This window comes from Pithys albifrons, chromosome 21, assembly GCF_047495875.1.
Source record: "Pithys albifrons albifrons isolate INPA30051 chromosome 21, PitAlb_v1, whole genome shotgun sequence".
NCBI classification, from domain to species: Eukaryota; Metazoa; Chordata; class Aves; order Passeriformes; family Thamnophilidae; genus Pithys; species Pithys albifrons.
Window position 1 is genome coordinate 6,686,353 of NC_092478.1, and position 27,538 is coordinate 6,713,890.

A 27,538-nucleotide genomic window follows, 5' to 3' on the forward strand; every position below is an offset into this window, starting at 1 on the left:
TTCATTAGTGTTAATTACTTACACAGTGTCAGCGCTGCGCATGGCGCTTCCCAGATAAAGACAGATCCCCCTTTCAAGCCTCTCTGAGTGACACCGAGGTGACAGCCAGCTCTGGGGAGGCTGGAGCTGGCTCTGGAATGCAGGGATGGAGACATTTTGTGAGGAGTCAGAGAGGAGCTGGGATTTAAAGGAAGGACTGGTGACGCAGCCAGGAGCTCAGGGCAGCTTTTCTTCTGAAAAACACCTCTCCAGAGTGCTGGGAAATGGCTCCAGTGTGGCCCCAGCCAGTGTTACAAGCAGATTTGTACCCCAAATCCTGCTGTTGGGGTGTCTCCAGTGGCTAATCGCTCAGCTATGGGATGGTTGTGGCTTGGTGGGATGTGTGTGGCCATGGCCATGGTGAGGGCAGGCAGCAGGTCACACTCACAGGCCTGCCTGGGTCTCTTTGGGGCACAGGGGCATCACTGAGTGGGTGGGGATGTGGCTGATCCCGGGATGGTGCCAGTGGGTCCTGGTGTATTTGGCTCCTCTACTGCTTTTGGTGCAACTCACGGCACAGGAGGCTGGGCAAAGGAAAGGCAGTTTGGCTGCTTAATGTTAAAAGACAAGTGGGAAAAACATTCCCAAGACTTTACAGCTCACTGTGTCCCTTTCTGTGGCATTCTCAGTTACACAGTCTCAATTTCTACAGACTTTAATCTTCAACATGTAGTTTATTACTGATGCTTTTCCTTAAATAGCATTATTTTCTAGCAAATGTAGTGGTCCCATTCCTACAGCCACTGTTGTGCATTTATCTCCCCTCTCCTGGCAGGAAGCTGATGGATATAGATCCAGGCAGCTGCGTGACCTTTACAGTCTCACTCAGAGTCCAGGGATGTGGATGTAAGATTGTTTCAAGTCATTCTGATTTTATTACAAACCAAAATACTTCACATTCAATGGCAGCTCAGGTCCGCAGGATAATTACTCTTGGGGAAAAAAACAACCCAAACCTAAACACCTTAAACAGGTATCGGTGTAATTGTAGTTCACTTAGGCTATTCCATGAGATCCCAAACTTGAGAGTCAACACCCACCTGCTTTGGCTGTCATGTTTCCTATGGGACATTATTCCAGCATTACACCTTAGCAGGAAGCTGTCTGACAATTTACTGTGCAATAAGCCAGACCAAGCTGCATCTGCAAAGAACCATCTTCATCATCCAATTATTGCCAAATCCAAATGTTCTGTACTGAAGTTGTACGTGGATCAGCTGGTGTGAGGGGGGGTTGTGTGTTTAGTAACTCCTTGTACCTCCTCCTTGCTTGTTGGTCAATGGGCATGTTGCTGATAATGCTGAAGGAGTAAAACCCCACAACAGGAGCTTCACGCTCTTCACTCATTAATTTTTGTGGAATAACATTGAGGTCCTGAGTGTCTTTTTATCTCTGACCCCAGAGGCTGCAGTGGCTGTAACTTCCAGCCTTCCCAAAAAGCTGAAGACTGAAACTGAGGGATTATGTGTAATTTGACAATCCCAAATGAGGGGCAAGCAGCTAAAGCTCATTGGTTTGTCCAGTGCCCTCCTGCTGGGATATGTGCTAATACCACATAAAAGTAACAACTGTTGAGGAGCCTCCCTGAGATGTCCTTTCCCATCCTTTATTCACAAGTTAAAAAGACTGGACCACTGCAAGGTCTATTTTTATACCTGGGGCACGTGCTGTCACTTTTAAAAGCTGCCACTGGTTTAGGAAGGAGCACAAGGAGGGAAGGGACTGCATCTCTATGCCTGTACTGCACAAAGTGTGACTGTCCTTATTCTTGTCACTGTCAGCATAAAAGTACCGTGATGCTCTCTGTAGTCACAGAGGTGTGAGGAATCAATGCCCATTCACGTTTCAGATTAGCTTATATGGCATGTGATCCTTTCCAGCCCTCCAGGCAGAGGAATTCTGACAACAGCAGAGTCAAAAGGAACCCAGACAAAGAAGTGTCAGCATTCATACAACTTAACAAAGCTCCCTACTTGTTTTTACAAAAAAAAAAAAAAGGCCCCGGAACGTTTTAAACAAAAGGAAATGTCCCTCATTCAACATTGGTAAAATGTTTCAGCGCTGTCAAAGTGACTTCAAAGCTTCTCCACATCTGCCTGCTCCAGCCAAAGCTGCCTGTCCTCAGGCCTTTGTGATGTATCCTTCTCTGATCAGGAAGTCATAGATTTTCCTGGTTTTGTTCACATCGATCTTGATGAGGGCTCGAGCCTGCGCCAGTCTCAGGCCTCCCTGTTTGTTGCACTCGTTCACTAAAGCAGCTTTATATTCCAAATAGGCTCCAGGGACCAACCTCACCATCTGACAGAGCTGCAAGACAAAAGGTGAAGTTAATAAACACCAACACTTGTCGTGCTCTTCCATTTCCAGATCCCTGCTGGGGGAGGAATATCAGGAGTGTTTTTCTGAAAACACTTGCACTGTGGTTTTTTGCATGAGGGAGGCACACGAGAATGGCACAAGGAGCTGTTTGGATCCACAGGTAGGGAGGGGAGGAGCTTGCTGGCTGCTGCATTCAAAAACATTCCTGACTGAAAAATAAAGGAGGAGGATGAAAGCAAGCCCTGGGCCGGCAGGAGCACAGCCATGAGTGTGTTCTGTGTGGGCGTTGCTTCTTCCAAACCCGGGGAAGCAGATGCTAGACTTGCAAGTAGCAATTGGGCCCATTGGCTGGGAGCCAGGGAGGGCATCTGGCTGCTAATCCCCTGCAGACTCAGGCTTTAATTCCTTCTACATAGGCAGCTCTGCTGGCCCCTCTGGAAGCCTGGGATGGAAGCTGTGCAGGGAGGGCATTCCGTGCATGGAAGTTTGGTAAGGAATTGCTTTCCACGGCCCCTGAGCTGTTTGGCTGCACAGCTCCTGTTTAGTTCCCAAATACCAGCTGCTGTCCTGCCCCCGATGGAGATCCCGCCTGTCTCCTCCTCTTAATAAGGAAATGCTTCATGCTCATCCCTCATTGATAGGAAATTGCACAATTCCTCAGACCTCAGACTTTCTGTCTCAGCTGACGAGGCAATCAGATTCCCCCCCCCACTAATGTCCTGTCACCATTATTTCTGTGCTGAATGGAGCCAGAAATGCCCGTTCCCTGTGGAATTGTGAGCAGATTCCCAGTGCTGTCAACTCCAGCCAAGGGAAAACACACACGGAGGGGAGAGGCTGAAATACAGCTGTGCCTCACGTGCACTGCAATCTGCCCTGGGCAATCTAAGGACAGATTAGGACTTGTATTAAAAATAATAGTAACCTTTTATTTCAATAGTTTCCCACTGAATTAGAGGACAGGCCTATGCTGGGCTGAAAAACTGTCATAAATGCACAGCAGGCCCCTTGCTGCATGTTGACCTCTCGTAGGGGCTGGAGCCCCATTTCTGTCAGCTCTGGTGATATCATCTGTACCTCTGACTGCTTCAGGTTAGTGCAAAAACTCTCTGTAAGGGACCGTGAGCTGCAATACCAGGCTGAGATAACAACCCAACCCATGGCTTACAGAAAGCCAGATCCCATTCCTTGCCACATGTGCCTATAAAAACCCTGATAAAGCAGAAATATGGAAAAACCACGAAAAGAACACTGTTATCACCTCCATGGTTCACATTAGTGAACACCCCACCACAACTGGTTGAGGTTTGACCCTGAGGCATCTATAAAAGAAACAGCTCTGCTATTCTTGGGTGTCCTGTGCAGGGCCAGGAGTTGGACTTGATGATCCTTGTGGGTCCCTTCCAGCTCAGGATGTTCTATGATCCTACAATATTCAGGTTCAGTGATCTGTTCAGTGAAGCCCTTGAGGAAATCCTCTGCCAGTTTTATAATCAGTGTTCATTAGGAAAAAAATAACCCTTCTGCTCAGCCCAGCCTCCAAATGCAGGAAGGGAGGATGTCACACTGGATATTTTAACAGCATCTAATAACACCCTGGTGCTCTGCACCTTTCTTTGCTAAATCAGCCAGTTTGCTGCAGCTCTGCTGGATGTGTGGTACAGGAAATTAAGAAGCCAACTGGAAAACCTGCATGATTTTTGTTAGCAGGGAAGAGTAGTCGGGGCCTGTAACTGAGGTGATATTCACAGACCCCCAGACATGGTGTGAGCAGCCCTGTGCTGGGAAGTCACAGTTTTACAGAGATGATCTTTCCATCTTTCCTCACCTCCTTCTCCTTCTCGTTGAGTTTCTCTGTCCCTGGCAGACCTGTGAGGTTCAGTGGTGGGGCGCTCCGTCTACCTGCAGGGGTGAGAAAGGAAACACTGAACAACTCAGAGCTGTTTGGTCGTGGCTGTTCCTGAGGTGTGTTATGGAGGCAGTTCAGTCCCTGACATAAACCCAGAGTGATCCAAGTGCTCACAGACAGGGTTATTTAGGGTTTAGCATAAAGCTGTGCTGATTGATAAAAGGTTTGATTTTGCAATGGACATAGTTAAGCTCTGTGAATGCTGCATGAGACTCTTGTGCTGTTGGATTTTGGGAGGAACTGCAAGACAGCAGCTTTTGCCAGACTGGCCCCGAGCGTGGCTCAGCTGGGCTGAGCCTCCTGACTAACCCAACTCCACCAGCACAGGGAGGGTGTGCCAGGGTGGGCAGGGCCAACCTCAGCTGTGAAACCAGGGCCTTGTAAGGATGCTGAGATTATTTATTGGTGTGATTACACAGCCAGTTTCTCTGGCATTACTGACAACTTCATGAGCCAGAGTTTTCTTTAAATGCCTTTAAATACAATGCGGGTGTTGTAAAGCAAATGCAGTTTGGAGGTTTATTTTTGTCTGTTATGATAAACAGTACTGAAAGAAATATTTATCACAAGGTCATCTGCTGTTTCTCACTTGCACTATTGTTTATAATTTCACTGGACCTTAACTGGCACAGTTTAAGCTTTCTCAAGGGCTGTCTACTTGCAGGTTTGGCTTCTTTTTCCTAATAGTATTTTTTGTAACTTCCAGAGCTCAGGACAAAGCTGGGATTATTTATTCTCTTTTTTTAAAAAGTCTCTTGCCCCTGTGCTGTGGGTTGTGTATTTAGCACTGTTACAGATAGGTCTCTATTCAAGGATTACTTCTCAGATTTAGCAAAGTGAGGAGACCTTGGGAAATGGGCAGCTCTGTTTTCCCAAGGACTGTGTTGGCAGCTGCTCCAGACCCTGCCCTGTCCAGGTCCTGCTTCTGGCACTGGGGAGTCTCTCTATCTCCTGGGCATCTGTAGGAACAGACGGGATCTGGCTGGGTGTGGGGAGTGATCAGGGAGAACTGAAGGACTGGAGAAGCTGGAGTGTGAGTCTGTGGGAGGTGTAGAGGAAGTTACTTCCCAGCACTGCTCCCTCTTCCTAAGGCCTGGAACGAGTGTGCTGTGATGAGACACAGCAGAATTTGGTTTTACTCTTTTATAAACCTAGAAAATAACACACACACACAAAAAAACCCCCCCTACATTAAAGAAACCATATTAAGGCTGCAAAGTCAAGAGCTCAAAACCTAGAAGTGAGGCATTCATTTGCCCTCTTGTATATTCAGTGTGATGCAGCCTTTAATTAGAGCCACGTGGCAGCTCTTCCGCAGCATCCCGCCGTTCCCCGGGCAGGATGTTTGCTTAATTAGCAGCTATATGGTATTTTGTTTGGGTTGTGCTCAACATGTGATGCTGCTTGTAAACACTGTGTGCTATCAGAGCTCCATAGGCAGCACAGTCCCTGTGCTCCCAGGCTCTTCCCCTTCATGGGACACTGGGTACCTGACAAAAAATGAAGTTCATTCCTCATTCCAGACCTTCAGCTGGGAGAGACTGTCCTCACTTCATGGACTCTGATACCCAAGCTATTTTCTCTCTAAAATATCAGATTTTAGCCATCACCAAATATGTTTAAAACACAGTGTGCAGTGTACTGACTCACTGCTTGGTATCCTGACCCAAATTTCCAACGCTCCTGGTAGAAATGAGGAAGAACATACAGACTCAGTGTCCACCTCTGAGAAGTTTGATTCAAGTGGTTTAACAGCATCCACATAAAAACTGGGCGTAGGGACAGAGCTAAAGCCAGTTTTCCCTGACAACATTTAACAAGCTTATAGTAAAACTTTATCTGTGTCTCATTCACTGCATGTCACCCTGTGACCTCAATGACTGGGATGGAAGTTTTTATGTTTACGAAGACTTGACTGGTCCCTGAATCTGCTCTTACTGGGTACTGAAAGAAGCTGGGGCTTTCTTAGTGGAAAAAGCCAGAATTTGTGCTTAAAGGATGTGACATTTCTTTTGTCTCCTACCTTGCTAAGGTATCTTTAGGACAGGGTTTGACTTGTCGTCAGAAAAATCTATTAATTCAGAAAACAAGTCCTACAGAATATGCAGTGGATTGAATTGCAGATTGATGTAATGGTGACTTGAGCAGGGCTTTACCATGAGGCTTGAGACTGACACTTTAGCACTTGAGAAAGAGAGTCAGAAAAAGCCTGTCAGAAAAATATTACTGGGTTTTTATCAGACATCATCTAACACTTACCTGTGGTTGAAGGAACTGGTACCGTGGGAGTCAGGCCAGAATCACTGGAAAGAAAGAAAAATTTCAAATTGTCCTTCATGTTTTTTTAAGAATAACTGCATACTTTGGCCCTGAAAGTGCTTCTTCCCAACTTCTACTAATAATACAATTCAACTTGCGTAACTCAAGCCCTGACCTGAAGTCAACAGGATTTCTAGATATTTAGTATTCCTCCACTAAAGACCATGTCTGAAACTTGTTCAAAAAACCCCAACAAATGAATGTGGAGGACACAATAATAGATTCAGTGGAGACTGACTGGGTAAATTCCCAACCATCTCCTGCACACAGGATGCATTTCCTTTACATTGCAGCTTGCTCCTTAAATCAAAGTGCTCGTGCAGGGTGACGACACATTAATAATGCTGCTACATCTAAAATAATTTGAAATATTCCAAGTGTCATCTGTGCCCTCATTAATATCCATAAAGACCTCATTTCCCTCCATGACTTCAAGAACAGTTTCTGAAACATAAAAGAGAGAAAACTGAGGGGTTTGAGCCATTATAGTCCCTTCCTTGCCTGCCCTCAACAAACACGACTGCTGTTACCTACTTTTTTGCCCTTCTGATTTTTGCAGCCTGTTCCTGCTGTAATAAATTGGGAATTAATTTGTTATTATCACACAGGCAAATGTGTTTGATGTTAATTAAATCACAGAATCCCAGACTGGTGTGGGTTGGGAGGGACCTTGAAGCTCATCTCGTTCCACCCTCTGCCATGGGCCGGGACACCTTCCACTAGACCAGGTTACTCCAAGCCCTGTCCAGCCTGGCCTGGCACACTCCCAGGGGTGGGGCAGACTCTTGGGGATGCTGTGGCAGTGCTCACATGTCTGCCTGGCGGCTGAGCCACTGCTGGCAGGCGCTGCTGTCCTGGATGTACTGCAGCACCTCCGAGAGCATCGTGCGCTTCAGCCGCTCCTCGTCCCGGCTCTTCTTCAGGTTGTCGTAGGTCCTGGCACCTGTGGCAAACACACACCATGTTCTCACCACCTGCCTCGGGCAAAATGTTCACACTGTTGTTTCCTGCTTTAGGAAATAAGTGGGAAGTCCTCTAGCTCTGGCTCAGACTCTGGTGTTCTCCCTCATGACAACTGCTTGGCATCAGAAGGGATTAGATCCCACCCTGCCCCCTCTTGTCCCCCCCTCCAATTAATTTCAGGCCAAAAACAAACGAAAAAGGCTTCCATGATCCAATTTCAGTATAAAACAGGCTGTTTCATTTCTGTGGAGGTCTTAGGCTTCTCTCCAGATATCACATGTGTTGACAGGCAGTGAAAGAATCCAGAGACAAAGCCCCGAGAACACTGTGCCATGACATATATATTTTTTCCTGAATCTTTTGCAGACTGGTGACTAGAGCAGAGCTGTGCCTGACAGTGGGATCTCCCAGCTGATGGCTCAAACCAGCTTTAAACCAGCCCAGCTGGACTGTGCATCATTGCTGAAGCCTTGTTCACTCAAACAGCCAGGCAAATGCCTTTCAGAAATAAGTGTCTTTTTATTCAACACATCCTGAATGTTGTAAAATCATCCTACCTCTCCTTGATGGATGGGATTGGGCTGAATAATGCATCAGGTACTTACTGCAGAAATTGGTGATTCCTGCTGCTCTGTATTCCTGGAGTCGCTTTATTTCCCTTCGCAGCTCAAATTCCACTGTTTGACCCCATGAGGAAGCAGGAGGGAAATCCAGAGAACAGAAGTGGGTCAGTGGGGTGGATTGGGAATGTGGCTATTTCTTATCTGCCTACACAGGTCAGCTATGAACACACAAACCACAGCAAAGGATCTCAAACTCACTGTGTCCCAATGCTCCTTGGTCACAGATTTATGTTTTCTAACATTTGTGTGCTCAGAAAAGTTATTTTCTCTTCATGCTTTGACAATCCCTTTGCCATACCCTGGACAAGACACATAATAATAATGTGGGATTTCTGGAAGGCATTTCAGTAAGTTTGAAACACTATTCCAGCCAAGCTCCTTATATATCTAATATTCTCTCAGAACTATGATTTTCATAACTGGACCTTCCAAAATATTTCACTGTAGACATCTCTTTTTCTGCAGTCTGTAAGATTAAATTATTAAACTTTTCTTTGCTCAGAGATATTTCCTGTCTGTAGCTTTTATCAGCTACCTTCCAGCATTGCTCAGTTTTTTCCAGGGAGCAAGTTTCCTTGGGAATTTGTTTCCTCCTGCTGTTCAGGAGATCTGTGTAGTGCCTGTACCTGGTTGTCAGGTTCACCTGAGGATTCGTTGTCACTACAACAACAACAAAACCAGGTTGCAGGAGCAGCACTCACATGTGGGACTCATGATTTTGCAGGTTCATGCTTTTGGTATTTCACACAGGGTGTCCTGAAAATACAGTCAACTGTGTAAAGGCTTTGTTCCTCCTAATGAGCAACAATTTTCCCAGTTTAAGTCACAGAATGAAGCAGGATGTGGTGACTCTTCTGTAATTTGCCTAAATGCAGGCTATGAGATGATTCAGGGATGGAACAATGCCTCTCCCTTAAGGTAAGGGACATAATGACCACTGCACTATGTAATTATGTGACATATAATAGTTTAACCTGTATCTTTCAAAGAATTCAGAGTTTTATGCCAGCTTCCAATCTCTCCATGCACACCTAATATAGGGATTTTTTTCTTCCTGTGATACAGAGTCCCAGTAAATAAACAGTGGTCTTTTGATAAAAAAATACTACCTTTAACACATGACCAGAATGCTCAGTCAACTGAGAACTCAAACAAAGAGCTCGGACACAGTTTAGTGGAAAAAACCACTTGCTGCTGATTTAATGTAAATCAAACCACAAATATCCTTGTTTTTCTGAGGTAGTTACAGGGGAGAGGAGGAGAAAAACAACCTTCTGCCCTCCAGGAGTGGGATATATTTAGGAAACAAGATGATGCAAGAACAGACATGCAAAAACCCTCCCACTACTCACGTGCGTGGCTCTCGATGAACTTGTCGTGCTCCACCGGCCCCAGGATCCGAGCGAAGCGTCGCATTGTCTCGTAAAGGTCCTGAACCTCCTTTGGGTATCGCCTCTCCAAAACTGGAGGGGAAAAAAGGGACACCAAAAAGGGACATGACTCACACTCTCAGGAGAAAATACATTTGTGGGACCCGAAGTCACTCCTGACCTCCCAACTGCCCAAAGCTCCAGATTCTTGGTCATTTTTGTGTCACAGCTACAAATTGCTGAGTAAGAAGCAGTAAAATTATACACCCCTTAAAATCCTAAAAGCCCAAAGGATGATATTTAAATGTTGTTTGGTCATTTTTTACTATACTGAGATGCATTTAAAGGGCCTGGATTTCACCTTCCCCCCTCTCGCTACTCAGCAGAGCCTGAAATGCTTCTGAAGAGCAATTTTGAGGCAATAACTAAAACACTGAGCTGGGAGTAGTTAGAGCCAGACGGCTGGAAACAGTTGGGGCAGGAAATCTGCTGGAATTTGGATCATCTGAATATGGTCCAGCATGAATAAACCACACTGCTGACCTGGATATGGTGAATGTGTGAAGTTTTGCCACTTTGAAGTGAAGCAGTTACACTTGATACTCACTCTGAAATTTTCTGAGGTTGATCAGGCCATGATCTCTTATAATTCTGTAAATGAGAGTAAATTGGTATTAATAAAAGCCATTAACTCCTGCACTGCCTCACAAATACAAAGACTTCAGAAGAAACTTTGATTTAGACCATCAGAGGGGTCTAAAACTAAACATGAATTAAGTTTCCATAACCCTTGAGCTGGCTGGAATGGAAACATGATGCAATGTGGCTTTAATCAGGGTAAAATTTGGATAGTGGTGTGCATTAGCCCTGATCACAAAGGGAGCTGCAATCACTCTAAGGGTTGGAAATTGCATCTTTAGGCACAGATTTCACATCTACAACATCTTATCCTTCCAAAACCAGATGTAAAGAATGTCTCATGACATGATTTTCAGCTTCAGAGAGAGACAAATGTCCCTCTGCCAGAGCAAGGGGAGAGCTGGACTGTAAATCGCATCACTGGGAGTGGAAGGAAGGACAGCTTGGATTTTAAAAAGAGCCAAATGATTTAGGTAACTCTGAGTTTGAACTGCTGCTGACAGGATCAGGGAAAGGAGCAGAGGGAAAGGCAGGTGCATGATAAATACATTTGTCCCCAGTTTCAGCAGTGCCATGTTCTCATTGCTGTGGTGACTTTGGCAAACAAGATACTACAGAGTTGGGCTGCCAAGGTCAGGCTGAGACTTGCTCTATAAAATCCATTACATTTCCTTGAGTATGTACCAAATCTTCCTGTGCCATGCAGAGACACCTTTCTGAGAGTGACCTCAGCACTTTTGTGTCATTTTCCAGATTTTGTCCCACCCTGCTGTAGAAACTTCACAAAACCTGACACTGAGTGATGTAACTGAGCCCCGTGGCATTTTCCTTTAGTTTGATGTGATTGATCATCATGGGAATTACACCACATAAACACTTTTTATTTCTGAATGATAAAGAACCAGGTCAATTCATATCCACTCTTCCCTGTCACTCAGCAGGACTTTGCTGTTTGATGAGGAGAAGGACTGGAGCAACCTTACTCCAAATCACTAATTCTTTCAGCAGGGAGTAATCCAGCAAGATATGATTTTAAATATTGAAAGAAGTACTTGAAATTTATAATAATATCTAATTTAATTAATAGATTTTAGTCATTCTAGTATGCTGTCAAATGAACTGAATAAATTATTCAGCCTCATGTCAGCAATAGAGTTATCTTCAGTGTGAAACACTAACTTAGAGACCACTAAGAATTAAAAATAATGATGCAAATATTTCTGTGGAGAAAGTGAGGGTCCAGCAATTAGTCACAGCCTGGCAGCTTCCCCCCCCCCCCCCGGGGTAGGAAATTAATGATGTGCAATCCATCAGCATTGCACAGGGAAGGAAAGAACAGAGATTTGCCTCTTTCTGTCTGGTTTCAGCTCTGGATCTGTGACAGGTTTCCCAGATTGTGTTTCAGTTTCCATTCTGCAAATGTGACCTCATAAGGTGTGTTAGAAGGTTGGTTACTTATGTAGAACTGGATTTTGGGATGAAGAGCACTGTGTATGACTTCCCTGCACTAAGAGGGACAGGAAAATAGAATTTTATAATTAATGACACATTTTAAGAGTTTAAGGAGAGTTCTGGGCTCTTGTCAGCCATGTGTGCAAATAAGTCTCAGGGTCTGTTGGTGTGTGTTTCTGGGCTGGCACCATTGATCTGAACCTGTGCAAGGAGAACCACACATCCAAGGGGAAGCCTGTCTCAAAGCTCAGGATCTTAGAAGGTCTTCCTGATGGGAATTGTCTGGAAGGATGCAATAGAAAATCAACTGTTCAGTATTAGCATGACACTGGGGACCAGAATGCATTATGAAGCAAAGGAACACCATTATTGCTTGAAAACTCACTTTTTCCTTCTCTGCCTTTCCTTTAACCTGGAATGATAGATATCTACAACTGCAATCTTCAGAGCTGCAAAATAAAAAGATTAAAGAATTCATAAGTAATCAATGTATGAGGCTGATTTTCAAGTCCTTATGTTTGTGGTAGGTTGAAATGGTCACTGCTTTGCTGTTTTAAAAATCCTTGTTTTTTAAAGCAATTCTACAGGGGCATCAACTCTAATTAGAGACTAACCTGCAGTACATGCTACCTGTGGAAGTTTTCTTTTGCTTATTCCTTCCAAATTCATTACTGTAAATACACTCATGTAACCATGAACCTGGGTAGATCCTGAAAACTCTTTTCCTTTTTGGACTGTTTTACTATCAGCATTTATTTGTTCCTTCATATATGCAACTGTTAAGTGTTTCTTCTGAAAAGAAAATTTATCAGATTTAAGGATCTGAGGTATAACCTTAGGGCAAAGAGTTCTTTGCACGGAACAAGAAACTCCAGAAAATAGACACAGTTCTGAACTGGGAAGATTCAAAGTAGCCTTTGCTACAGTTCTTAAAAACAACTAGAAGATTCCAGCTTATTAACTTCCAAACTTATCTGTCTGCCAGGAGAATAAAGAACAGTTCAGGACATTGTGGAGAAGCCCAGGAAAAAGCTGTGCTCATTAGAAATCATATCCTGTTCAAAATCAAACCCGACTGCAGGCTGGCTGATCCACTCACAAATCCTGCAGCTTCTTTTTCCTGTAACCATAAGGTTAATAAACTTTTTTTCCTGTAAATTTTTGAAAGATGACATAAAGAGACACCTATCACCTTCCCTCCCCTTGTTCTGTTAAATAACACACAAATTCTAGGTCATTTTAGCTGATTTTGTGGTGGCTTTTTTTTCCCTTTACATTAATCACTTCCCTGTGCTCTCAGAAGGAAGAGACTTAGGGCTGACAGGGGTTTAGAGGCTGTGAGACAACAACCAGCCCTTGGAGAAAGGGGAAGAGCATGTCCCCTTTCATCCCAGTACTGTGGGAACAGGGGTGGCCCAAGGGGGACAGAACCCAGAATCCAATTCTCTCTGTACTTACACAAAAAGAGCAAAACTGATAGTGGTGGTTTATTGATTGCACTCTCAAATAAATAATTAATAATGCAATTAAGAAGTGTGGTTATGTGTCTATTTTAAATATATATTTATGTGTAAGCACCAGGAAGCCTCCAGCCTCTGGGAAATTCATCTGTGCATCCCTCTGGGAAATCAAATTTCATAGAAATAGGGACAGCTGAAGCCCAAAGGCTGTGGGGACTCACTCAGAAGCCACAGTTTGGGGTGACATTTGCTGATCCCAAGGAGAAAAATCTTCAGTTTATACCAAACTATTTTATGTTACTCTCAGAGCAAAAGATTCCATATGAGATAGGAGGGGTGGTGCAATATTCCAACTTATTTTTGCAAATTTCTTGCACTTTCAAGCATTGTGGATTTTTGTACCACGGTATTTAAGTTTCCTAATTTAAGAACAAGAACAGATAGCAAATTCTCCTTCGTGCCTAAATGTGGGGACAAGAAATTGGGAATGCAGCAAGTTAAACATGAATGAAATCCATTAGGAAGGGTTGGAATTGGTGCCAATGTATTGAAAATATTTTTGTAGTTTTTAAACCCTCTGCAAGCTCAGCCAACTTGTTATTTTGTGGGGTTTGTGTGGGCAGAGCTTAATAAGTACATGCAGAAACTGCACTGGAGAACCTCTATAAATATCACAAGTAATTATGCACCTCTAACCATCATTTTGGTACTTTCACCTGAGTGCACAATATTCTAAAGAAATGATCAGCTGGGGAGGGGAAGGAACAAATGAAGGGAAAAAATGGAGCTTCTGCTCACAGAAAAATTAGTATTTGCTGCCACATGGCCTTTTGGAGGGGCTTTTGTTTTTAATAGACATATTCACACAGGACCAGGCGATTACCAAATCTGGAATGCATGAATAACTCTGACTACTACACTGTTACACACTGCATGGAAATGAGAAGGGAGATGCTGTAGGAATGAGAATGATTTGCCTGTGCAATTCCCCATGGATCCTGACAGGGAGGCAGTTGTTTGTCCTGGTAATGTGAGATAATCCAAGCTGACACCGTGTTCACAGTGTCCATGCTGGGCAGTGATAAGGCTCCTGATGCTCCGTGCAGCTCTGAAGGACCCAGGGACAGGCAGAAATTCAAGGCTCCTTTCTCCATTCCAAAAAAACCCCAAAATATTTTGGTTTTCTCCAGAGTGTGTCCAAAACAATTTCTTTGCTTTTCATTCCTCTTCAGCCTCATTTGGTCTGCAAAAAGCTTCATTGAACACTAATGATTAAGACCTTTGTTTCATTCGAGGGAACCTGCTTGGCTTGGGAGGCCCAAATAATGGGAAGAATGCAAACTAATCCCAGTAAACAGGCTGTGTGACCAGTGTGTGCCTGGGCTGGGAGAAATTTAATGGCTTCAATCCAAATTTCACCCTCCCTGGAGGAAAGCAGGACCCATGGCAAACAGTTATCTGCCTTTGGAGCATGTCAGGAACTTCCACAAAGGAATAAACATCATGTTCTGTCTCGAAGGGCACTGACGGCCTTGTAGCTTAAAATCAAATTTGCCTGCCAGTTGCAGCCTATTTCCACTCACTTCCAAACTTGTGGTTTCAGCAATTACTTTGCAGTGTTAGAAGTGAAAATCATTTACATGAGAAGGGGGAGAAAAAGCTGGGAAAAAAGATAAATTACCAACGTTCTAATTCTGCCTGATGAAAACTTGTAGTTCATGAAATATTCAAGCACTGTGGGCTGAATTAGGTTTGTAACTGGTTGGTGCTTTTGATCTGTCCATTATATTTTTGTGTAACTGCAATATGTATTTGCATTCCCTTACTGTACTGCCAGCATTGAATAAAAGAGAACAATTCCAGAATTTTATTGAAATAAGAGAGATTTCACACAATTTCTACATCTCACTAATATCAATAAGTGCCAAATGAAGCCTGTGACCTCCTGTGAGGTGGGAGGATCTGGTGAGGCAGCAGGTACAGCTTCTGTGTTCCTCATAAAAGCTGCCTGAGAGTCTTTCCACCTTGTATTAAATTGCATTTTTTGTGGGAATACCAAGAACTTGTTTAGAGTGACATAGGAAAATACAACAAAGAAAATATATGAGAGATGTATATATCATATAAAAGATATAATACATCAGAGAACAGAGATCAAGCAGCTCAGATCTAGAACTTCCAATAAAATAATTTTTAAAAAATGTTAAGAAAAGCAATGCAGAAGAAAAGGAACAAGGGGGAATTCCATTCCAATGGAAGCATCAAATATTCCTGTGTGATGTGCAACCTCGACACTGCAGAACTGATCTGTGACTTGTGAACCAAAGCAAAGAGAGGCCAAAGAAATTGTGCTGGCTGGTGTGTTCTCAGGGTCTGGGCTTGAGCAACTTTCAGAAAATGGAATACAAAAGTAGTTTTCAAAAATTAATCTTGAGCCCACTGAGGCTTAATGTATGGCAGGAAAACAAACAGGGGATTTTTCACAACCTGATCCTTGATCTCTGCTACAAACCATGTGGGTTTCTCTGGGTTATAACATGTGCTGACCCCTGTTTTACATCTTTATCTTTACACCCAGGTTGCCTCACAACCATCTCTGCCTGTCAGCTACAGAGCATAAAGGCTTCTTAAACCATTCCTGCCTTCAGAGCCACATGTTGAGCCATTTTCTGCAATTAGGTTGCAAAATATTCTGAGGCAAAGTCAGCAGCTGAGATCTTTAAAACTGCAGGACAGGGAGGATGTGGCTCTTTCCTTTTTTTTTGTATTAACTTCAGAGAAGGGAAAGATCTCATTCCAAATTTTTCAGAAAAGAATTCTATTTCTCCCCAAAATGCTTTATGTGAAAGAAAAACAGCTGGCTAGGCCCTGGGACTTCATTTTTCAGAGGCTTTCTCTCTCACATGGGCAGATCTGGGACAGCTGTGGGGAGGCAGATGCCAGACTTCCTGAGCTGAGAGATCCAAAATGCAGTTGGTCACAATCCATACCCTCTGCTGAACAGTTTCCACAGAGCAAATGCCTGACATCCCTTACTGAGCACTGAAGACTGCTGAAGGATGGACTAGAGAACATCCAATGAAATTACCAGGCAAAAGATTGGACAGACAGAGGGAAGTACTTTTTCACACATCACATAATTAAATTCTGAGCTCCTAATTCAATTGTGGAAGTCCCTGCTGCCAGATGAAGGGGGGCAGCAGTGCAGGCAGTTCTAGCAATGCTCAGCTGAGCTCCTGGAGAACAAGTCCTTGGTCTAAAGGGTCTGAACACAACCTGGGGCTCAAGGAGTCTCTGAATTAATCACGACAGGAATGCAGAGGGGACCACAAAGTTGCTGAGGGGACTGGAGCACCTCCCCTATAGAGACAGGCTGGGAGAGCTGGGGCTGTTTATCCTGGAGAAGAGAAGGTTGTGTGGAGACCTCACAACACCTTTCAGGATCTGAAGGGGCCTACAAGGAACGAGGAGAGGAACTGCAGTGATAAGACAAGGGGGAATTGAGTGCAAACTGAAAGATGGGAAATTTTGGTTAAATATATGGAAGAGATTGTTCCCTGTGAGGGTGGTGAGGTCCTGGCACAGGCTGCCCAGAGAAGCTGTGGCTGCCCCATCCCTGAAAGTGTCCAAAGCCAGAATGGACAGGGCTTGGAGCAACCTGGGATAGTGGAAGTGTCCCTGCCTATGGCAGGGGGTGCAACAAGGTGAGCTTCAAGGTCCTTTCCCACCCAAACCATTCCAGAATTCTATTATTCCATGTGGAAGATATGCCAGGAGAAGGATCTGCCTGTACTTCTCTTACATTCTCCTCCCTGTGCATCTCCCACAGGGCACTGAGGGGACACTGATTGGGACAGACCAAAGGGTTTGTTTGGCCCTGTGCAGCTTTAGGGTCTTCTGAAGGGATGAGGAATCTGATTCTTGCATTCACTGACAACTTTCACAGGAGAACAGTATGAGACACCTTAACCAGCTGAACTGTGCATGGGTGGGAGGCAGGGGTGAGGGAAATGGAAGACAGTGCTGGAAAACCTGCTGTAGTGAACATTGATCTATCAATTAATGAACAGAACTAGAAGATAATTTTGTTTTTTTTAGTTTACTGGGACCCACAATAGAACGTGGAAGCAAGAAAATGTATCCTTCAATAGTAATAAAAAGAAACAGTAGAGAGCTGGCATGATGAGTCCCTGACATGGCCTCAAGCCAGTCCCCCTTTCAATAAATGTTAAAAGGGAGCAGAGACTGACATACGATTCTCATAACCTTCCCTGAGCCAAGGGAGTTTGCATTCTTTAAAGCTCCTGCATACACTGCTAGATTTCAAACTGATTTTTTTAACATTGGCAAGACTGTCTGTACGTAACAGGATTTGTCTGTCTCCAAGGGATGCAGAGGCTTTAGCTTAGAACTGCCTGACACAGATGGGAGAATTCTGAGGCATAAACACAGGACTTTTAAACACTGTATGTACTTATAAATGTGGGGGAAAGCAGGACCTTTTCTTCTCTGTGGAGTAAAATGTCACTTTAATAATTCCTGTTATTTCATGTTATTAAAGCAGCTACATTCACAGAACTCAGAGCAGTAACTGGACTCATATCATCATCTTCACAATAAAAAGTTGTCACACAGACCTAATGCTACTCTAACTTCAGGGCATGTTTAACACATGAAAAATCACAAAGCTTAAAGCTTAAATGTGTTTCATATAGTCTTAAACTACACACCTTGCTGCCTGCATTAGTACCTGCTCTGAGATCACACAGATATTTTCTAAACCTTCTAAATACTAACTAATAATGTGACAGATCCTCCAAGAAATTAGATGTAGTAGGGAAAGGGGTATTGGCAACCCAGAAGAATCACAAGATTGTGCCTTGCTGTGATGCTCACAAACTTTATGCAGATGAACAGAGTATTTTTGAGTTGGGGAGAGAAAGTAATAACAAGGCATTGAAATTTTCTAGTTTCTAATAGGCCTGTGAGTCTGTTCAATCACACTCTGATGTACTGTTACTGTTACCTGTGTTCAAAAATTGTTACCTCAGATATTTTGTTCCTACTTAACCTTCTCTAGAGTTTATCCTGGACAGAACATAATCAGTGTCTTTCTGAAGGAGATGCCTCCTACTGATGGATACTTTCATTTCAGTCCTGTTGTACCTCACAGCTGGCTGTATTTCAGCAGTGAGGTGCATCATTCTATATACAAGTACCATTTGTACATTAGTTGGTTAAGAGCTTTTAAAGACATTTGAAAGTGAGGACCATAGAAATGCCAGTGTTTAAATCCCAGTGAGACTTAAAAAATACATTATAAAAACACAGATTAAAAAAATACATTAAAACCTCCATACATTAAAAATGTACATTCACTTTTAAAGTGTGTAGTGAAAGAAACACAATGAAAAGCTGTGTAGATACTCTGAAACATTTGTTTTCAGACAGGGGACAAAAATATGGGACTTACCATGCAAAATGTCTGAATCATCTTCTACAAAATCAATATCTCTCAAATCCCATTCAGCATAGTTGTCAAACTCCTGTTCAGAGGTGATTAACACATTGTCACTAACTAGCACTAAAATACTCATCTCAAGTTTCAGTACATGTGAAGGACTCAGAACAGAGATATTTACTCAAACACAGTGGTACAAGGTTTCATTCTTGAGCAACAAACATCACAGGGGAGCTTTGACTGGGGAATGAGTTACATGCACCCCCATGGCTGGAACTGGAGCAGGATGTTGTGACAGGACAAGGAGAATTAATCAGGCAATGTCCATGACCCCCATGTAATTGAAACCCACACACTGGGAGGGAAATTAGAATCATACAATCCCAGAATATCCTGAGTTGGAGGGGCTCCACAAGGATCATGGAGTCCAACTCCTGGCTCTGCACAGGACACCTCAACAATCCCACCCTGTCCCTGAGAGCACTGTCCAGGCACAGGGTGTGATTCCTGGGGTGGCCCTGTGGTTCACCAATCACCTTGGTGGTGATTTTGCTCAGATGTACAAACACAAGTCCCTTGTATGGCAGAATTCATTCCTGCATGGACAGGAGCAGGAACTGGGGCCTTGGGCCCTCAGCAAAAAGCACTGAAAACAGGGCAGGTCTTTCAAGTAATGTCAGGGGCAGGGTCTTGTGTGCTTCCCTGAGGGAGATGACAGTGCTGGAGCTGATCCCTTTGGCTGAGTATCTGATTCTCAGCATCCCTCTGCTTACAAAAGGGCATTCCTGGCTGGACATCTGGTGGCAGCAGCATGTCCTACAGCCTCACTGACTGTTCCCAGCTTTGCAGGCCACCAGCGCCACCTCTGGCAGCAAATCCTTAATTAATCCACAGATTTAATCACAGAATTGCAGAGTATCTCATGTTGGAAGGCACCCATAAGGATCACAGTCCAACTCCCTGCTCCTCGCAGGATAACCTTAAACTAAACCACAAGACTCAGAGCTTCACTCAGTCCTGTCCTCTCTCCTGATGTTTGTAAATGAAGAGTAAAGACCTACAAGCATGGGCAAACAGGTGTGTGTGTGCTGAGCTTGCACTCAGCAGCAGATTTAAAATAATGGGAGAAGAGTCAGCCTTACCTCAACAAAGTCAGCTCTGGCTGGCATGTACCCAGCCATATCCCTGGAGAGCAAGGAATCAAAAGTTGGCCGTGGGGGATCATCAGCAGCTGGAAAAAACAAAGGGTTTTAGTTGTTGTGTAGGGCTTGGGGTCTCTTTTTTGAAGATCTCTAAATAAATGTTTATTTTGCAGGAAAACTGGGAATAATTGGCTGAAGAAAAATACCTTGATTGGGCTTTTATTCAGAGTTATAGTCAGAAAAAGACTGAGTTCATCCAGAGAAAAATGCAGTAATTTGAGATCTTTGTAGCATTCCCAAAAGTCAAACACAAATTCAAGGTAATAAATAGGTAATAAAATGTAAACTTTGCATTTTGGAGCTGAGCATCCCCCCCATAAACCTCTGCAGATCCCTGGGGCTCAGTGTGCAGGTTCTTTTAGTTAATAGCAACAGGAGTGTTAAATCTGCCTTCTTCTGGGGGCCATTGACAGAGCTGCAATTAAAGCCAGAGAACTCCCAATTTTTACAGCACTTCCCAGCTGAGGAGCTCAGTGTTTTACAGACAATAATAGTCTGAGGCTCACAATACACTTGTGCAGGAGCTGAGCATTATATGCCCCATGCTACAGATAAAACAGGCTGAGGCACAGAGAATTTGTCTTGGCTCAGGTCACATAAAAAAATCAGTAACAGCCAGAGACAGAACCAAAATTGCCCAGTTCCCACTGTTTAGCTCTAACCACTTTACTGGGAAATTTAAACCTCCAGACACCCAGCAGTTGTGTCACCCAGAGATGCTGGGGAGCTTTAGAAAGGAACAGCTGCCAGACTGGGGGAATGCTGAAGATGTGAAATGCAAGGAAAACTGAGAATTTGTTAAATTGCTGAAATTTAGCGCAGAGTTTTTAACAGGCAGTTTTAAAGAGAGAGGTGTGAAATCAGCAGAGTTGAAAGGAGTGATTTTATCACAAATCACATCAGCAGTCAGGCCTGGGACACAGTGTCTATCTAATAGTGTACACATAATGACATACTCACAATCAGAGGAAATGTTTAAAGGCAGAAATCCTTTCTCAGTTACCTTTGCTATGCAGGGGTTGGGCAAAGAAAGTAACCACCAGCACGAGGGTGAGAATCACACTGGTATCTACCATGAGGTACATGTGGGAAGGAGCTTTGGGGTAGTTTGTCCTTTAAATGGATACAAACATCCCAGTTTCTGCTGTGGTGATTTCTGGGTGACCATGCCCTCTGGCTGTGCAGGAACTTTTGCTTTTGAGAACCCCATGTTTGTATCACACCCCTCTGTTCCCTGCCAAGGAATTAATCCAGTGTGAAGAGAACCCTCCTACTAATATTATCCAAGTCAGTTATGAGAACAAGACTGACAGCAAACAGCATGTGTGGTGCACGTCCTTCTCCAAAGCTGCTGGTTCCAGTTTTGGCAGTTTTTGCCCTTGCAGGGAAACTCCCTGAGTGTGCAGGGCAGGGATACTCACGGTGGAAAGGAATGGCTGTTTCAGTGTGCTGCACCTCCTCGGCCTGCTTCAGGTTCAGCAGGGTGGATGCAAACAGGGGGTTGTTGATGAAGTGTTTCATGTAGTGCTTCTCACACTCCTCCTTGGATTTGGTGCACATCTGGTTGGCTACATCCTGCCTGGAGTGGGGAGAGGGGGAAGATTCACATGAAGAACACAGAAATGTCCAGCTTCCTTTCTCCAGTGGGAAAAGATCATTTTGGACAAGAGAGTGATCATGTTGTGTGCAGAGAACTGCCCTGTCAGGATGAGTTCACATTTGCAGTACCAACACTGAGCCAATACATGTTTGATGCAGTGTCAGGGAGCACTTTTTGGGTGGCCACAAACAATGCAAATCATGAGACAACTACTCATGAGAACAGGATCTGGAACCCCAGCCTTCCACTTTAACCACTAAATTAGTGTCTCACCCACAATAAGTCACTGAACTTTCAATGTGCATTGGTGTATTCAACAGTGAGATCCAGGGAAATGAAAGGAAAAACTTCCTGTTATTCACTGAAATCGGCTGAGCCACTGAATTCTCACCAGTTCCCAAATCCACAGTCCATCACAGCTTCGAGGAGAGACATTTCCTCCTGAGCTGTCCAGTTGGGATCCAAGACAGGGAAATCGGATGTCTAGAGAAGAAAAAAGCAGAAAAAACTGCTGTGATCCTCTGTCATAATCCACCTCAGGAAGAGCAAAGAAGTTCTAAACCACAGAGCAAAACAGTAGATAAATCTGGTAGTTTTAAACTTTCACTGTGTCCCATGAAACCTGATGGAATAATTGCTGAATTACTTAGGGCACTGGGGTATCAACCACAGCAAATCCTGGCACTTGTTGCACCTCCCAGCTGCAATTCAACAATGTTATGTTATGAAACACAGCAAAAATTAGTGAAGACTTTAAGAATTAATAATTTTGAGGAACTAAAAAAACAAGAACAGAGAAACAGAAGCTGATTTGCATTGTTAAAGAACTGGAAGTCTAGTGAGGTGCATTGAGCTATCCAGGCTCGATAAAGAAATGCAGCTTTAAATGACTCCACTACTCCATTATCTTCCAGGAGAATATTTTAATTTGCAATCAAGGAAGATTTTGTTGGGTTTTTTTAATAGTTCTAAACCATTGAATCAAAGAATTGCATCACCTAACCTTTCAATGCAATATTAGTAAGCTAGAGTTTCACTCCTGGGAAGCTGTGAAAGCTCAGGACTGAGTAGGTATTACCCAGAAAGAATATTTACCATTATCTCATAGGTGTGATCACTTTGATGTTTCTTGTATTCAAATCCTCTGGTGAAACACTGCAGAACAAAAGATCAGCATTATGTTGGGTTCTTACTTCTGCCCTGAGAACATTTTCACTGGTCTCTTTTTGCCTTTAATGCTCTGACCACAGGGTATCCAAAATTTCCCACCTGATACATTCAATTTTTCTGATTTAATGTTAGAAATCCTGTCAAATGGTAGAATGATCTGGGTTAAAATTATGTTAATCTTTGTGTTTTGCCTGACTCTTGTCCTAAGACATAACTCCTGTGAATGCCAAATTTTTTGATACGTGTTTATGGCAAAGTCAAGCAGGTGAAAAAAAATTTGGTGTTACATTTTAAAGTTTATCATTTCAGGAAAAAGACACAGAGCATTTAATAAGTATTTAAAACACAGTTTCCCTTTAATATTGGTTCTCTGATTAAAAGCAACAGCATGGTTTGCAGCTATTTTTAACAGTTAATTTCTACTTTTTTTAAAATACAGGTAAATGAGCAAAAATACACCCAATACCCAAAATAGGGTTTTGTGTATTTTGTACATACCTGAGCACTAGACAGCTCTTTTCTAGAGGTTATTGCCAATTTTTAATCCTAATAATACAAAATTAATCAATTAATAACCAAAGTAGCAGTACTTTCTGTGGTTATCATATCACACATAACTTCAAAAGAACTGCATCTGGTCATGAACAAGTAATGCAAATATTGCAGATTTTCCTTTTCTGTTTGGGAGGGGAAAAATGTGTATGGACAGGGGAAGGGTGTTTCTGGATGGATTTTCTTCCCCGTGCCATAAAAAAATGACAGAAATGATCCTCCTCCAGACATGCAGCAGCATGTTGGGTTCCAGCCAGGCTGACTGCACATCTTTGGCTGCTGCTCAAAGATCTCCTTCACCTGCTCTTGCTTCAATTCTTCATCCTCCAAACTCCCTTTGTCGTTTCCCTGTCCCTGAGCAAATAAGTATGTTGATACAAGTTTACAGAGACCAGTTATTAATGTGTTTATGGAGAGCTTGGCACCAGGCAGGCCTTTGATGGCTTTCTCAGAGGAATGACTGCCTCTGCTTTCATGCTGGCACTCACCTGCAGGCACAGGAGGAAGGGAGGAGGCCCACACTCAGCACACTTCACATAGGGCTCCGAGAGGTAGGAGGAGCAGCCTCGGCACGGAGGTTTATCAAAAGGGTCATCTGGAGAACCAAAAGTAAACCTCATGTAACACAAGCCAGGCACTGGTTTGGCATTACCTAAATTCACTTGTGCTCAGCCCCTGGAGCTGTGGGCCCCTCCCAGCTCAGGGTATTGTAGGACTCCATGAATTTTAAGTGAATTCAACAGTGTATAATCCACTGCAGCCTTTTCCAGATATGTTAATATTCCTTGTTCGGTACGAGTTGCAACAGAGATGTTGGCACTGCATCTCTGCTAAACATGAAACACTGAGGGCTAAACCCAAACTTGTGCAACAGACCCAAAGGATAATCTTCTGTAGCAGCCTCCTGGTACAGCTCAGCAAAGCTGCACCAGCTGCCTGGTTGCATCCTGTGCTCATCCTCTGCATCCAACACCAGAGCTCAGACCTCATTTGCAGAGAATGCTGCACAGCAGCTGCACTCTCCATCCACCTGCCTTGAGTTGGACTTGCAGAGCACATTGCTGAGGCTGCAAAGGCATCAACAGGACTGTTGTAACCCATCCAAACCTCAGGCTCTGCTCAGGTTCTGAACAAGGAATGAAAGTTGTCTGCAAGTTTTTTCTTAGTTTGTTCACGGCAAAGTAGTCAAAATAAATAGTGTCAAGTTATAATGGCTTTGAACTGACAGAAAATAGGGTTAGATTTGATACTGGGAAAAAATTCTTTCCTGTGAGGGTGGGCAGCCCTGGCACATGTTGCCCAGAGAAGCTGTGGCTGCCCCATATCTGGAAGTGTCCAAGGCCAGGCTGGACAGGGCTTGGAGCAACCTGGGATAGTGGAAAGTGTCCCTGCCCATGGCAGGGGGTGAAACTGGATGAGCTTTAAGGTTCCACCCACCCCAAACCATTCCAGAATTCTATGATTATATGATTTTTCCAAGAAAATAGACCTGAACTAGCTCAACTACAAGAAGTAGGTAAAATAAAAGACGCAAATTCCCACTGAATCATTTGTGTCTTTGTGGTCTTGAGAATTTGGACAAAGAAATGATTCTGTGGACCAAATCCTGCTGGTTTCTGTCTCCTTCCCCCATGGCTGCTATGTCTTTAAACAATGGCAAACCCTTTCCATTTCATAGAATTGTTTAGGTTGACAAAGCCCGGAGACCACTGAGTCTAACCATTAACCCAGCACTGCTGTGTTCACCACTGAACCATATCCCTGAGTGCCACATTGAAAAATTTCAGGGATGGTGACCACGAAATCCCACAGCTCTGAGAAATCCTTGTACCTGCTTTTTGGTGACCAGATGTGGAAGCTTAATTATCTGCTGGAACTTACTGCTGAAGGAGGCCAGGCGCTCCATCCCTCCCCCTTGGTGCTGGTCCTGCTCCTCGGAGTAAAGCCTGTCTTGTCTAAACGTGTGAGCCTTGCCCCAACAAGTGTGTCCAAAAGGAATTCTCTCCCACAGCCCTCGCAGGTGGGGTCTTCCCAGAAGGTCCTGAACAGAAAGCAGAAGGGCTGTCACAGTCTCCAAACAGCATCTCAAGGGCTGAGGGCCTGTTTTCTGGGTATGAGAAGAAATCAAATGTGGAGAGATGGGATGTGGCATAAGGAGATGTGGAGTGACTGGGATACAATCCCAAACTGAGGACTCTGGTGGGAATGGATGTGCTGAACACAGCTATGAGCAGTGCAAGGAAGTGTTCTGCACCTCTCTGAAGCACTGGGAAGAGAAGGAGCAGATCAGGGATGGCAGGGACACAGCAGTGCAAACACCTGCCCTGCTCCTGCCAATACCATTTCCAGTGTTGGCAGTGGCAGCTTCCAGGAACAGGCCTGGAAGAGCAGGATCCACCAGCTCCTGCACAGTGAGGTCCTACACTCACTGCACTATCAGGGAATGAGCTGCTCTCTGTGTGGGATCTCTAACACATCTCACTTTTACAATGAATTGTTCAGGCTTCTCCTTATTGAAATTCTGTTTCTTTCCAGACTTTCTCACCTGTCATATCCCACTTCCACAGACCCCGCTCCCCAGTCCCCACTCATGCATATCCCACTCCCCTGATCCCACTCCCGGCTCTCCTATATCCCACTCCCCAATCCCCATATCCCAGTCCCCACTCTCCATACCTCATTTTCCCATATCCCACTGCCAACTCCCTCACATCCCACTCCCAAATCCCCACTCTCCATATTCCCATTCCCCCATATCCCACTCCCCCATCCCAATTCTCACATCCCTACTCCCCCTATCCCACTCCCCATATCCCACATTCCCATTCCATCCAGCCCTGGCTGCCCCTTCATCACCACCAGGGGGCGCCCCCGCCCCTCCCGGCCCCGCCCCCTGCGCGTTCTCGGCGCGGCCCGCGACGCTCCACGCGCAGCGCGCGCTCCCAGCGCCCCGCTCGCTGTGCCCTCGCCCCACCGGCTGCCCGGGCACGGCCCTCCCCGTTTCCCCCGCCCCGCACCGGCCGCGGCTCCCGCTCTTGGCCCCTCACGGGCCGCGCCGGGGCCGCCTCCTCTCACCTCGCTCGGGGCGGCGGGCCGGGCCCGCGCGCGCCCCGCCGTGCGCACGCGCCGGGGCCTGGCGGCGCGGGGGCGCCCCCTGGCGGGTCCCGAGCGCGCCGCAGGGCCCGCCCCGCCCCACGCGGGCTCCGAGGGCGCCGGGCCCGGCCCGGCGATACCGGCGGGTCCCTCTGCATCTCTGAGGGGGCCTCGGGGTCTCTGAGGGGCTGGGGGATCCCGCGTTAGCAGCCGAAGAGGCTGTGCCAGACGGGTGCCCCGTAGGGAAGGGCTGTCGCCACCCCCAAGGTCCCCCTCAGACGGCAGGCACACCCAGGAGGGACCCGCGCTCCGTCCCGCCAGTACCACTAAACCAGCTTTCCAGGGTTTTCTGACGATTATTCATCCTTTCAGCTTCATCCTTGCAGTTCCTGAGGTAGCAGAGGGAAATACTGGCTGATCTTCCTTGGGAAAGGGCTTTCCAGTGCCGGCCCTGATGATTCCCATTGCACCGTGGGCGACTTTCTAACCAGCCCCTCCAGGGCTTGTGGAGGGATTTGAGAAAGGTTTAACGAGTCTTGCATAAAGCCCCAAATCTCAGGAGCTATTTATCTAGTTTCTTTGTTTGAAATAGTCGTAATTGTTGTGTTAGCCTGCACAGCCCTCTTGGCACAGTGGCCCTCACACCTCATGGTGTCCCTTGTCACCTCCTTGTCGCCTTGTGCTATGCTGTGTTCCCGTGGGGACACTGCTCTGGCAGAGCCTGGGGCAATTGTAACAGCGATGGACAGTTAAAATGGGGTTTAACACTGATAGTAAGTGACTGACTGTATGTTTATGGTGCCCTGGTGCTGGCAATGTAACCGGTATTTTATGGATTTTATGGATCTCAAATACTTAGGCTTATACAAAGCTGAAAGGAGGGCAGGGTTAGATTAGGTATTAATTAGCCCAGGTTGCTCCAAGCCCTGTCCAACCTGATCTTGGACACTTCCAGGGATGGGCAGCCACAGCTTCTCTGGGCACCCTGTGCCAGGGTCTGCCCACCCTCACAGGGAAGAATTTCTTCCCAGTATCAAATCTAACTCTGCTCTCTGTCAGTTTGAAGACCTTTCCTCTTGTCCATCTATGCTGCTAGTTGGAGCTATTTAACAGCAAGAGTGAAATTACTGGAAATTATTTTCTTTTCCTTTTACCCAAGCCCCAAATGCATGTGAAAAATTACTGGAAAAAGGAATTTGTGAGAGGCAGAGTTTGGAATGCCATTTAACTATTTATTGCTTATTGCATCTAGGAGTTAAGACTCTGAGTGGTTAATGGAAGGAATCAGCATGTGGGTGTCTTCTCAGCAGCTGATTCCTGCTGTTCCCAGGAAGAGGTGAGGGAAAGGTGATGGATGTTTGCAGATA

The 27,538-nt window shown here is 44.9% G+C and overlaps 1 protein-coding gene across 3 annotated transcripts; it reads right to left on the bottom strand.

Annotated features, from left to right (window-relative positions):
* Positions 1–891: 891 nt before the first annotated feature.
* TADA2A (transcriptional adaptor 2A) lies at positions 892–26,690 on the bottom strand. 3 transcript variants are annotated; one of them, XM_071574803.1, is made up of 16 exons: positions 26,496–26,690; positions 24,960–25,119; positions 23,567–23,673; positions 22,452–22,511; positions 21,748–21,839; positions 21,178–21,335; positions 19,697–19,785; positions 18,567–18,639; positions 12,019–12,082; positions 10,150–10,193; positions 9,525–9,635; positions 8,155–8,226; positions 7,397–7,529; positions 6,527–6,570; positions 4,187–4,260; positions 892–2,346 (listed from the first exon to the last, which is right to left on the bottom strand). In XM_071574803.1, exons 2-16 carry the CDS (start codon positions 24,982–24,984, stop codon positions 2,161–2,163), a joined length of 1,332 nt encoding a protein of 443 aa, XP_071430904.1. In that variant the 5' UTR covers positions 24,985–25,119; positions 26,496–26,690; the 3' UTR covers positions 892–2,160. The 3 variants fall into 3 exon arrangements, with proteins under 3 accessions (XP_071430904.1, XP_071430905.1, XP_071430906.1); XM_071574804.1 differs by having other exon boundaries at positions 26,154–26,502; XM_071574805.1 differs by lacking the exons at positions 23,567–23,673; positions 24,960–25,119; positions 26,496–26,690 and adding an exon at positions 23,025–23,067.
* Between the last annotated feature and the right edge of the window lie 848 nt (positions 26,691–27,538).